General features: G+C 34.3%; 1 protein-coding gene across 5 annotated transcripts; it reads left to right on the top strand.

Annotated features, from left to right (window-relative positions):
- Positions 1 to 349: 349 nt before the first annotated feature.
- Positions 350 to 11,705, top strand: LOC142636029 (uncharacterized). Of its 5 annotated transcripts, none has more exons than XM_075810095.1 (9): positions 350 to 483; positions 2,785 to 3,019; positions 4,141 to 4,280; positions 5,074 to 5,167; positions 5,959 to 6,486; positions 7,839 to 8,176; positions 8,847 to 8,991; positions 11,088 to 11,136; positions 11,648 to 11,705. In XM_075810095.1, exons 2-9 carry the CDS (start codon positions 2,851 to 2,853, stop codon positions 11,688 to 11,690), a joined length of 1,506 nt encoding a protein of 501 aa, XP_075666210.1. In that variant the 5' UTR covers positions 350 to 483; positions 2,785 to 2,850; the 3' UTR covers positions 11,691 to 11,705. The 5 variants fall into 5 exon arrangements, with proteins under 5 accessions (XP_075666210.1, XP_075666211.1, XP_075666207.1 ...); XM_075810096.1 differs by lacking the exon at positions 11,648 to 11,705 and adding an exon at positions 11,581 to 11,620; XM_075810092.1 differs by lacking the exon at positions 11,648 to 11,705 and adding an exon at positions 11,245 to 11,411.
- Positions 11,706 to 13,416: the final 1,711 nt, after the last annotated feature.

Here is a 13,416-nt window from a genome sequence, read left to right as displayed (position 1 = left end):
ACAAGTTATATATAGGATAGGCCTATGTAAAAGAGAACGTCAAAAGACACGCAACCGTCGAAGGAGGGAGAGAAACGAACAACGTAGTAGTGTGTTTTTTTATGTTTTTGTTTTCGTTATTTTAGTACTACTATCCGAGCGTAAAAGCACGCGCCAAAAGAAGTACGTGGGTGGAGTGGGGGGGGGGGGGCGGTCCAATTCCAAACTCCTCTCTTTCCGCGAAGCTGCGCGTGTCAACGCGTCACGCTGAGCTGGTCTTTGAGAGCACACGTGGCGCATTGCCACCGGTCCAAACCACTTCCGAAATATACCAATCTCAGCCGTCCGTATGATCCAACAGAACCCAACATCACTTCCTTGTCTGACCGTTCGTGCGACTTAAAAACAGAAACAACAAAGTCAGAGACAGAACACAACCCACAGAGAGAGAGAGAGAGAGACAAGAGAGAAAGAGAGAGTTTTTCAGCTCCTATTCTATACCAGGTATTTGTATTTTTCTCTCTTTCTTTCTAATTCCACTGTTTTTTTTAGTTTCCTCCTTTGGTTCAAAGCTAATTTTTAGAGTTTCATTTACTTTTTACTTCATTTTTTTTTTCTTTTTTTGGTTGGGGTTGCTTTTACTGTGTTGAAATGGTAGTTTAACTGTATAACTGTCATCTCAGCTTGGTCTTTCTAGGGTTTTAGCTTTATGGGGTTGGGTTTTAATCATGGGTTGTTGTTTGAATTGTTGTTGCTCTTTTTTCTTTTTTTGATGTGATAAATTCAACTATGATTTTGAGTTTGGTCTTCTGAATTACTTCTTGGTTGACTTGGGTTTTCTACTTTTCTTGTTTTCTTAAAACTTTACTAGAAAGTTTTTGGTAATTTGGACTTGGGTTTTGGAAATTCTTGTCTTCTCAAATAAGTTGGTCTACTGTTTCTATACCCTTTTTCTTTCTTTTTCCCTTTTGGTTTTGTTAGGACTTTAAATTCCACAATTTAGTTAGCAATTACACATTAATATTATGCCTTGATTAGACACCTTTGAATTTTAACAGAAATGGATAAATTCTATTATCTGCTATCTTTGGATGTAGTCCTGCTCAAATGGATGAGTCAATTGACAGTGAATTTTTAATGTTGAAGTGTGTTTGGATGCACAGAATAGGGAAAACACATTTAGTGGAGTTGTTAATTGTGATTGGGGCTGTGGTGGTGTTGGAACCGGCGGTATTGACTTTGGTGATGGTGTCTTTGTGTTTGAATGTTGGACTCGTTTTCTTTTATGTTTGAAAAGGTCATTTAAGAGAGCCTTATTCATTAAACCTTCCTTACACAACATTTGATTTTCGAAAGCAAACACTGTGTCGATTTAAGTGAATTGTTGTCACCATTTTCTCACTTTAGACCTTATTTTGTCGCATTACTAAATGTAATAAACCAAAATCCTAGCTTTGAAAGAATTTAAGGTGTTGATCTTCCGTTACTCCCTCTCACTGGTAACCTCTTTTGCATCCGATTATGTGGGCCATCCAAGTTGATGTCATTTTTGTTATTGTAATTATTATTATTATATAGAGAAAAAGTTTCCTTATTTCTGTTAGATCTGCTATTTGATTTGTTTGTATTCTTTCTTTGTCATGAGTATACCATCGTAAACATATTTCATTTGTGCTATTAATAAAACTTTTATTAGCTATCAAAAACAAGAGAGGTTTTATTTTTTTATATGTTCGAATAGAAAGTACTCTGTTACTTTTTTTTTTTTTTTAAATGGTTAATATATAGAGAGGGGAAATATGATTTCATTTGCTTTATCTGGATATTTTACGGCTGAAAGAAGCATGATGTGATTGTCCGCCCATGGGAGTATTTAGCAAACTTTTGTCCTGAAAAGGTGATCTTTCTCTGCATGGATGGCAGCATTGGAACAGATTATTAAATTGGACTGATCATCAAAAGAAAACGAATCAATATCAGTTGATAACCCAAGTTGATATATTGGGTAAGTGAGATGGAGAGATTGTCGATCACCTGCTATTACATTGTTTGGTAGCTAGGTGCTTTAGATATTGGTCTTCTCCTTCTTTGGGGTGTAGTGGTGATGTGGATGCCACACGCAGTTGTATAGAAGTTTTCTGCTTGAATGGGTGTTATAAAAAGTGAGAGGTGTGTTATGCTTGTAGAGTAGCACACCCTTTTCTAGTTCGGTGTATGTATAGGAGTAATAGGACATTCGAATGCATAGAGCCAATCTTTGGCGTGCTAAAGATAGCACTCCTGAGGGAATTGATTTTATTAGGCATTCTGGCTTGGTAACATGTTCTTTGGCTTGGTTAGTGATGGTTTTGGCTGTGATAATTATGGTGATTAACTAAGTGTGCATTGGATTGGGATGGAAAATTAAAATTATTTTACTATTCAACTTATTTTTGGTGCTATTCATGGGTCCCACTATACTATTTCAACTAACTTTTATTTACAGTACTTATAGCAATAAGTTTTCAGTTTCAACAAAATAAGCGGTATCCAAACACACCCTAACTACACCTAACTAATTTATACTAAACTTTCTTGTGTTCTCGGTGATAAATCTAACATAGATTATGGATCTGCTAGTTAATTTTCTTGTGTGTTAATTACTGAAGTTCTATTTACAAACATTGACTTTAAAAGATGTTTGAGTGCATAAATACTATACTGCATGATTCTCATTGTTTCTAATGGTTGCTGAACATCTGTCCTCTTTATCTTTATCTTTATCATTTCCATGATCCAGTCTCTGCTTCTGATTTGATTGTTTAGAGGGTGTTGTTTCCCCACTGATGTTCCCGATTCAAGGTTGCAGTACGTATCAGCAGTTCAGATCAAATGCCATCACTAAAAATGAAGCACAATTTGAGCATGCACGGTTTAAAAGAAAAATATGGTCTTCATGCCTGCCAAAAGTCAAGTAAAGTTTCCAAAAAATCATGCTCATATGTCAGGATTACTGAACAAACAGCAGAATTTGACACCTGTATTCACAAATGTCAGGATGGTAAGCAACTACACCTAAGATTTTTTTTTCTCTCAAACAATGCGTTGTGTATTTAATATGAAGGTTTCAAGTTCTCTATTATTGGCTATCAAATGGTAGATATCCAGTGTAGGTTTAGTTTGACCAATTTGATCACCAAGGTTGGACAAAAATCTGTTAAATCACGTGACATCGGTACTTCATTTCAAAATAACATTTTAAGAACAGAACCATGTAATAGTAAAGCATAGATAATATTGCACAATGTTAGTGTCCTGTTATATATCAGTGTGTGTATGTAATATTCAAGATTCAAAAAGTTTTGGCATGCTTTGAATTGAAAGGAGATAAATATGAATGCTTTCAGTTTTCACTCAACTTAAAGAATAAAAGAGCTCAGAATAGCACTAAAAGATATCAAAAGAAAAAAATAAAAAATAAAAATGCGCCTTTTAAATGTTCCCTTAGTTTCCACCATTTTTTTTTATTAGTGTCTTGTTATATATATAGATGTGTGTGTGTGTGTGTGTGTGATAATCAATGTTCAAAAACTTTCTGCTTGCTTTGAATTTCAAAGAGATAAACAGGAATGCTTTCAGACTTCAAGTACAACTCGAATAGAAATGACATGTAGAAGGTTAAAAGAGCTCAAAAAAGTACTAAAAGTTATTTGAAGCAAAAAAAAAATGCGCCTTTAAAATGTTCCCTTAGTTTCCACCATTTTTTTTATTGGTAAGTTACATTAGCAACTTGTGGTTTTTGAATCTAGTTCCACCAAATTCTAATCCATTTCTTTGCCCCCCCCCCCCCCCCCCCCGCCCACCCCACACACACAAAAAAAAAAAAAAAAACCCACTTTGAAGAAAAGAAGTTAATTACCTTTCTATCAGTTGTGGAATAGTTACCCATCAAAAAAAAAATCAGCTGCGGAATAGTTAAAATTGTTTGTGTGATATGTTGGTATTTTGTTCTGTTTTGTGTTCCACTGAATACAACCACAGATTGATGTTACGAACAATGAGTTTTATTATTTGCATGCATTATGGGCTGACTGGGTTCCTATTTTTGTAATTAGAGATGCATATTTCAGTTTGTTTTTGTAATTAGAGATGCATTGTTAATGCTCCTGATTGTTCTTATAGTTTCTTCAAGCACCCAAGTGCCCATTGAGAACGTTGAAAGCAATGAAGCTACAGACTGTGCCGAATTGCCTAATGAAGAAACTTCTCAGTTTCAGAAACAGCCATCATTCTTTGTAGATTCTGCAACCATTGAAAGAATGGTAAAATTTTTATTTGCAAAGACCAGACTGTTATTTCTTTAATTTGTCATTTTGGGATACCCTTACAGAAGTTATCAAATCTGGTTGAGATACATTAATTGTTTTGACCAAAGATGATTTTGCTTTGTATTGTGACCCTTTCAAAACAAACACATGAAGTTGACGCATGTGGAGCACACAAGGTGCATGTGGAAGCTGTGATAGGTTTATAGATATATAGTTGATTGCAACTATTTATCTAGGATTTTTTTTAATAAGTAAATATATATTTTTTTCTGTAAGTAAAAATTTGAGAAAGAGGGCAGCATGGGGAATAAGTAAATATTTGTGACATGTAGTGGATTTAATAATATCTATTTGAGCTTGCTTCTCCTTGCCTATTCTCTGTTAAAAACTTATGGTATATCAAGTGGAGGCCACAAGTGTGGAGAAGTTATTTTCATTGGAAAACACGGATGTTCTTGTTAGATATGAGTTGTGAATGGCAAGGAGGCTACCTCTCCTTGGACCTCCTTGTGAGTATTGTAGGTTACCTTTTGTTGTTAAAGACATTTTGAAAATGACGGGAAATTCTATTATACCGTTTTGTATGCATATAGTTATTCAGATAACAAAGAGAGCATATATGTATATGTACTTGTCAAAAAGATAGCATATGTGTCCTTATTTTAAGTTTTAGTTATGAATTTTGTCCTCCATGTACTGCTTCTATATCATGATCATATTGTGTTCTATTCTTCTTTAATCTATTTTGGTGGTAAGGTACCAACAGTGGTGGTTCATTAATTTGCAGGAATCTACTCACAATTCAAACTTGGAGACAATTTTCTCTCCTGCTTTGGAGCCCATTGAAAACGATACTGAACTAAAAGCTGACGGTGATACAGGTCTGACTTGCAACTCTGTTGGTTGAAACTAAATCAATCTACTATATTTTATGTTCTCTATAGGTGGGAATGGTCACGAAAGACTTCTAGATGTGCTTCTGAAACCCCAACCAAAGTTGAATAACAACAGTTACTTTTTATTAGACACTTATTTGTTTATTTTGAATACAACTTTACAAATCAATGTGGTATGCTGAGAGTAAAAAAGAAAAGAAAAAGAAAAAAGATAGGAATCAAACAGTGGTGGAATGTTCTTTTACATGCCTATATTTCCATACATTTGCTTCATTCATGTGGACCAAGTCTCCCAATTTCTAGTCACTGAAGGCTAGATTTTGCATTTATATTTTGTTAATTCAGGAGAATTCTTTCTTCTTAAATGGGGTAATAGAAAATCTGATTCTTCAATAATGTTGTTTCTTTGAAGGCATGGAAAACTGGGTCATGCATATTTTGCAGCTTTTCAAAACCCTGACTAAGTATAAAAGAAATTATTGTATTTTTCACTACTTTCGACTGCTAGAAGTAATAAGAACATGAATTCCAAGCTTCTTCATCTGGAACATGAACCTAACTTGCCGGGAACATGCTTTGCCTGGAACAATATCGTTGCAGCTGTAAATATGGTTTGTCTGGAACATGAACTCCAAATTGAATGTGATAAAGAAATCATAAAAGATGTGCATTTCAGCTCCTGTTTACATACTTTAACCATGTCAAGTTAGCAACTTTTACATGTGTTTTTGAAGAGATTGTATCTGATACCTGACCTTTTTTGTAAATTGCTTTAGGGAATAACAATGATCCTGACATGCCAAGGTTGGGAGCTGATGACAGTGATGATAATAGAAGCTCATCTGATTATCAAACTTGTGATGTATCAGATTTTTATATATCTGACATGATTGTTGCTAGCTTACCCGTCAATGAGAATGCTTTTGATGGTGATATTGGTGATGCAAATTTTTTTCCTAATTACGATTATACTGAGCCGTTGTTTGATGTGGCTGAGCAATACATAATGTTTCCTTTCCTTGAGGAAACTATGAAAATGAGCGATATCAATGATGCCCAATCTGGTGAAGAAGCCTTAAAGGACTCGGACAATAACAGCTTGTACCTAGCAATTGAACAGATGAGATCCTGCAACCAGGAATTTGATGTTAACTCTGATTCAGATCAGGCAGAGTGCTTTGATCCGCAAATTTTCATAAAAAATTTACCAGAACTATCAGATGTGGTGTCAAACTTTCAGGCAACTATTTTGCCGAAGGAAACTCAGAACAGTAAAGCTGTAACACTAGTTCTTGATTTGGATGGTAAGGAAATTGAGTTATATATAGTTGTTCCCTCACTTATGTTATCCTGAATTAGTTTAACATGATATCTCAATTTCTCCTGGCATATGGTTTGAACTTTAATAATTTGGGATTTATAAGTCCCATTCATTCACTTGTACTGCAACCTCTAGTAAACATCATCTTATATGGTCAAATATTTTTGCATTATATAGATGAGTACTTAATGACACATTTATTTTCCACAATAAGTTGATCAAACTCATTTGTACTGTTGTTATAGGATGCATCCAGTAGATGGTCATGTCACGGTATCTATGCCTAGGCACAATTTCAAAATTTCTGTAGCAGGAGGAGAAAAATTCTTATACGTTTCCAATGGTGTTTTTTCATCTTCATTAATCCCAATTGGCAGTTTATCATTAAAAAGATGAAAATCAAATTTAAAAGCTAATGAAAGTGAATATAGTGAAAACTCAAGAACTCAACAGATTATTTTGGTCCCAGATCTGGCTTTGAAGATCCAACTAAAGTGATTGGCCTAAGTGATACAATCCGGAATAGTATACATCGTTGATCATCAAGCTTTTTTGGTTTGATTCTCAGATACTATGCACATTGCCTGCACATGAGAAAACATCCCAGGATTGAGATCAGGTGCAATACCACCTAATGCAATTGCTTTTAATGGCTGAGATTGATAGTTGCAAAAAACAACTTTCAATCTCAACCATTGATTAAAAAATGTTAAAAAAAAAACTTTATGAGAAGTAAAAAGTAAAAGTTAAAAAAGTAAAAACTAAAAACTAAAAAAAATATGTGAGACAAATGAGGTGAATTGCACCCGGTGCAATAGGTATTGCACCGGATCCTAATCCAACATCCAAAGCTCTGAAGATGACACTGTTCAGTGAACCTTGTTTATTTCAACTAACTTGCTTTTTGTTACAAACTTTAGTTGACTGCTGGACTGATTGAGTTGTAGAAAGCACAAAAGCAGGCATTCAGTTAAACATTATGTATAAGTTGATATGTTTGTATGTATGTGTTTTTTATACTGTCATATGATCTTGGCATAATTTGGAGTTCATTAAGAGTTTCTTGAAAATTTACTTCTTCCTTGGGTAAAGATTTTCTGAATAATGAAATTTTCTTTTCAAACCAATATGGGATAGAGATTTAATAGATTCTTGATAATCTCAAATGAATTTTATTAAAAGAATATATAATCTGAGCCTCCGTTCTCATGGAGCCCTTACATTGTGGTTCAACTTGGAATCTAAGAGTAGCACTTAACTTTAACATTTGTTCAGTGTAATTATATTGTTATTTCTTTTGATTTTTATGTTTGGTCTTGACTTTCTTATATGCAGAAACACTTGTCCACTCTACGTTGGAACACCGTGATGATGCGGACTTCACCTTCTCTGTTTTCTTCAACATGAAAGAGCATACTGTATATGTGAAACAGAGGCCTTACCTCCACACGTTCTTGGAGAGAGTTGCGGAGATGTTTGAAGTTGTTATTTTTACTGCAAGCCAAAGCATCTATGCAGAGCAACTTCTTGATATACTGGATCCAGATGGAAAGCTTATATCTCGCCGAGTTTACCGTGAATCATGCATTTTTGCAGATGGCAGTTACACTAAAGATTTGACAGTTTTAGGTGTTGATCTTGCAAAAGTTGCCATAGTTGATAATTCTCCACAGGTACCTCACCTGCCCATTTTATCTCAGTTTGGCCCTTGGCTTGGTTCCTTTTTTTTGGGTCACTTCTTGAGATGTTGAAAATTTATTTTAGTGGTGTTAATCATTAGGTTGATATTTGTGTTTTCAGATTATGTTAGAGGGTATCAACTTAGATTTAGTTGGACTTTATTATCTCTTGAAGGTGTGCATTTCTTCAGAGATAGAGGAAGAACTTTTTTTAAGGGGGGAAAAAGGGGGGGGTAGGAATTGCTGGCCCGAGGTCTTGTTTGATTCCATGGCTTGACGTAAGACAGTATCTTCCCATCCTCTGGTTCAGATATTCACAGTTCTGCTTGGCATTTCTAAGAAATTAAGAAGTAATTTATGAACTTTGGAACTTATGGAAATGCATATATCTAGGCAGGAAATTCATACTAAAATCTAGTAAATAATATGTCCGGTACAAATCTTGGAAGTAAAAGATTTGAGTGCTAGCCCTTGGTATGAATAAGGTCTTCAGAACTTACTTAATATTGACATGAGAAAACAGTGTATGTTATTCAAAAAATAAAAGGGTGCACAGAAAGGGGGGAAAAGAAAAAAGAAGGACAAAAACAAAACAATAGTTGTGCCTGTAGGGTAAACTCCTGATTCTGATTGTTTAAGCCTTATCTCATTTTGATCATTTCAGGTTTTCCGGTTGCAAGTCAATAATGGGATTCCTATAAAGAGTTGGTTTGATGATCCGTCAGACTGTGCACTAGTTTCATTACTTCCTTTCTTAGAGACCCTGATTGATGCCGATGATGTCCGTCCAATCATTGCCAAGAGATTTGGTAACAAGGAATAAGAGCCCCTTTTCTTTCTCATTAGCTTGAATATAGCAGCTCCTTGTCCCTTCTGTCTATTTTTAAGCAAAAATTTGGCTTCTAATTTAGATGCTGAGTTCCATTTCCTCTTTGAGCTCTTGAAATAATTAGCTATACAATAAACTATTTCTTGCCTAATTGTTGGGTCAGCTCTTGGTGTTTGTTCCGTTCCTTTTCTCCTCTTAGCTGACAAGTTTATGGAGTGGTTTCTCTAATTTTGTTGAAAGTTAGTCTTATAGAATTTCTCTTATATATTTAAAATGTACAGTTGAAGTTGCTATTTGATCGTAAGGAGGTGTATATGAATTGTTATAATATTGTGAAATATAATTCTTGCAGCCTGCTGCTTGCTTTCCTATCCTATGACCTGAGTTTTTCTTTAATAGTTTTTTTATTTCTCTTTATTATTCTTCCATCTTATATAAAGAAATACTGTCAAAATATGCTTATGCTAGTAGTAAGAGGTTATCTTTTCTACTTGCCTATTCATTTCTACAAAATTGTTTGAGGTTTTGATTGTTAATTCATTGTTCATTTTCAAAAATAAATTAGGAAGTACATTTAGTGGGATTATAATATGAACTATCTTTTCTTTCAGTCACACTTATGAAATGTATGGTGAATTCACAAGGAAATGCTTTAACCATTTCTAGAAAATCCCTGAATAGATGATTGCTCATGGGAATCACAATTAAATTTCTTTCAGAAGCTAGTTATCAAAAACAGAATATCCCAAAAAGCATAGGTAAACGAATATCACAAAAAACTGATGCTATTTCAACTATCCTGTTGACAATTGCATGGTTTCCTAAAGGAAACTATTATGTGAGTTGAAATTTGAAACATAAAACAGTGATTAAAAAGTACAAGAACTTATCAAACCCAGTCTAATAAATTCTCTTACTTATCTGGGGGAAAAATGTAAACTAAAATCCTGATAAGGTTTTGGATAACTGTTGGGTGATAAATAATACCTACTTTGTTGGTTAAAGCTGAACCTTCATTTTCTCCTTGTTGCAATGCAGTCTTTTATTTTATTTTTTTCCGTTCATATCTTCAGAAAACCATCTCCTTAGCTTTAGGTTTAATTTCCTCCTTGCTGCTAGTATTACTCCAGTTTTCTATAGCTTGCTCTTGGACAGGCATATTTGTGTAGGATGCAAATGTGGAGTGATTTTGAATTAGTTGTATAGCTGGAGTAGTTTGCAAAGAGATGGATCTTTATGAGCATATCAGTCTAGTTTTAACTAGTAAAATATATTGACTTTTAACAAATTTTCATTTCTGCTATATGTGTAGCAAGTCAGTAATTTATTTGCTAATTTATTGATAGTAATGCACATCCAATAATATTTAGTTTGAATCAGGACTGCACTTAGAGTTGTAGGCCATTGCCTGTATTAATAAATTGAATAGAAGACATGGAGTCATAGAATTGGAATTAAGATTAGTTTAACTAAGTTGAAAAGATCTCATAGAGGTAGTTTTGAGAGAAAACTATGTTCCTTCTCAGAAGGTTTGGGTTTGAGATGTTTCTAATGATTGAAGAGATTAAATTTATGCTTTGATTAAGAACTCAATTGATTGACCTAGCATCCTCAACACCTAAGTTTACCTTATTAGTGACATTGCCCGCCCGCCGGGGGGGTGGTTTGTGTGTAGTTTACCTTATTAGTGAAACTTTTTAGGAGGCTACCTGTGCTGAATTAGAATCTCCTGTATTGGATTATCTGAATTGTGAAAACCTTTTATGATTTGAATTAGAAAATTATGAGATGATACATGGGCAAAGGGTTAGGAAAGGTAGTACTCTTGATATGGGGCTATGTTTGAATTGGTGAATTAAGAATTATATGAATGGAAGTGGTTGGTCTGTTGAGAGACACCATTGAGCAGATTGTGAAGAGAAAAATAGTCTGAACTTGTTAACTACATTGAAGAATGGGGGAAACAGATGATGAGTTATGGGTGTATAAATTACCTGATTATCGCTGCTTGTCATGATCCTGTGCTGTATATAATAATCCTTTATACTTTCACAATTTTGTATGCCTTTTCTGCAGGTCATTTGAAGAAACCTAATAGAATATCTGCTAATGGCAAAAATAGTAGGTACGTAGAGATTTACTTCTGCTTACCTTTATCAGAAGTTTGTAGGTAATAGGTATTTAACTTATAATGCATTTTTCTAACAATTTGTTTGTCTTTGAATATTTGAAGCAACATTGAGAACAAGTTACTTTTGTATTCTCATTTGGAGAAGATTAGATTGTTGCATTTTTTATTTTTTCGTTGTTCTTTTGTATCCTTTTAATCCCTACAGTTTTGTTGTTTATTACTAACCAATGGCTATTATCTATGTAATATAACTAAGAGCATTTAGCTACAAGTTTTTCTTCTTCTAACATTAAAGATAGTAGTTTGATAATTTGATTAATTTCTAGATACAAGCTTTATTCATTTTGATGTTGCCGTTGCTTGTATGATTCAAATGGTGGCTTTAAACTTTGTAATTTTAGAGTTTAGTGCTTTATATTGATATTTCTGCACTTTTAGGATCAGCTTATTTAAGAAAAAATAATCATTGTTTCCACCATTTTCTCCTTGACATACATGGACGAAGACCATTTGAAGTAACCGAGTTTCTATCCAGTTATTCTAAATAGCAATATCATTTCAGTCTGTCCATTGAGTGAATTTGGTACAAATTCCATCCAGTTAGCGCAAAAATGTTTACCGTTTGATGTGCTGCAGTAGCATTAAATTTCAAGAAAGCAAGACTTTGCCAAGGTAGGCATATGTCCCAATTCTATCATTAACCCAAAATTTTCTCCCCCTCCTCCCATTTCATATTTGTCAGGAACTTAAATTTTGTTTGGAATTACAATTTTCCCAGAGCACTTATCTTAATCTTAGGTGATCCAGTCTAAAGACTTGGGCAGGAATTGAGGTACCTAGAATATTAATAAGTGGAAAAAGTTGTGTGCTAATATTAAATTCTGTGGAAGCTTGTTCTTGGTAGCCAAGGAGTTGAATATTTTTATTATCTACTTCCAATCAGAATGCCATTTTTATTATTACTTTGCACTATCGATCTAGGGTGGAACTACATACTCTACGGACGAAGAGATGACTATGGCTCTTAATTTGGGTTACATGGTATGCTTTGTTTAGGAGTTGAGCTGCTACATGTCTTTGACTCTTTGACAACGGATAATTTTTTTCATAGTAATAAATGATTCCTATAATTTTGAATTTGTATTTTTTTTTTCTTTCACAAATGGTTTGACAGTTAGAGATATAAATATGTTATAGCAACAATTGGCAGGGAAAATTTCAAGTGAGCAATATTCATCGTGTAGTTAAAAAAATGTGTAAAGGAGTAATGACATGGTATATATATTTTTTAATGATATGGAACCTTTTTTATTATTAAAATTTTAAACGACTTTTTTCTGGATAATATGATAGTTACAATGGGGAGGGGAATATGAGCACCGGATGTTATAGACACATCAAGAAGTGCCAACCAATTGGGCTACAAGCCTTGTATCTCACACAACATATTACGTATAAAAACAAACCCGTTTCTATCCAAAACGGAACAGGTCCTGAGTCCAGTCCTAACCACATAATTCCTCACCCCCCTCACCCCTCCCCCAACCTCTCCAAAGTGTGTATATATATATATATATATATATATATATATATATATATATATATATATATATATATATATATATATATATGGAGAGGAAGGAAAGAAATCCTAGTTTGTAGACTGAGCGCTCAACAATGGAAGCAATTCATAATCACACTCCAGGAAGAGGTTTCTCTCATTGGAGCTAAAATTCCACCAACTACTCTACCCCTTGCATGCTAAGCAAAAGAAAATAGAATTTCATGTAGAAGAAGTCTTTATAATGAGGCCCAAATGATCAAGTTCAAAAGAGAGTTTTACAAGAGTTATTGGACTTCCTAAGCAACAACTTTGGTGCCGAAAACTCTTGCCCAGCTAACGGCAATGAAGTCTAAGTGGACTTGCGAGTTGTGAGGCCCAAATGATATAGCCCATGCATAACATCTAACCTCTATGCATTCAGCAAAACCTAAACCCTATGCCAAGTAAAAAAAAAAAAAGGCAAAACTGCTACTTTAATCCCTACATTTGGGTAATCGTAAATTTCTTGTGAACTTGGTTCGCAGCAATTCCTATGATCTAGGTAGGGCTATCGAAGGACCCGCCAAACTTAACCCACTGCTGCCACCAACTGAACTGATTGCTTTGGCGGTCAACAACGGATTTCGTTCTCCAAAAATCGAGATTGGCTGGTTAGATATTGGATCTCCTTCTCTCAAATCTGAGAAACTTGAACTAACCGACCCATTTGT

Source organism: Castanea sativa, chromosome 5, assembly GCF_040712315.1.
Source record: "Castanea sativa cultivar Marrone di Chiusa Pesio chromosome 5, ASM4071231v1".
Taxonomy (NCBI): Eukaryota; Viridiplantae; Streptophyta; class Magnoliopsida; order Fagales; family Fagaceae; genus Castanea; species Castanea sativa.
Note: the sequence above shows the minus strand (reverse complement) of the source record. Positions and strands in the feature narration are given on the sequence as shown.

Coding starts and splice junctions, on each gene's coding strand:
- LOC142636029 (XM_075810092.1), top strand. CDS start 2,851: ATGCCATCACTAAAAATGAAGCACAATTTGAGCATGCACGGTTTAAAA. Junction 3,020..4,140: donor TATTCACAAATGTCAGGATG/GTAAGCAACTAC, acceptor TTGTTCTTATAG/TTTCTTCAAGCACCCAAGTG. Junction 11,137..11,244: donor GCTAATGGCAAAAATAGTAG/GTACGTAGAGAT, acceptor GAATATTTGAAG/CAACATTGAGAACAAGTTAC.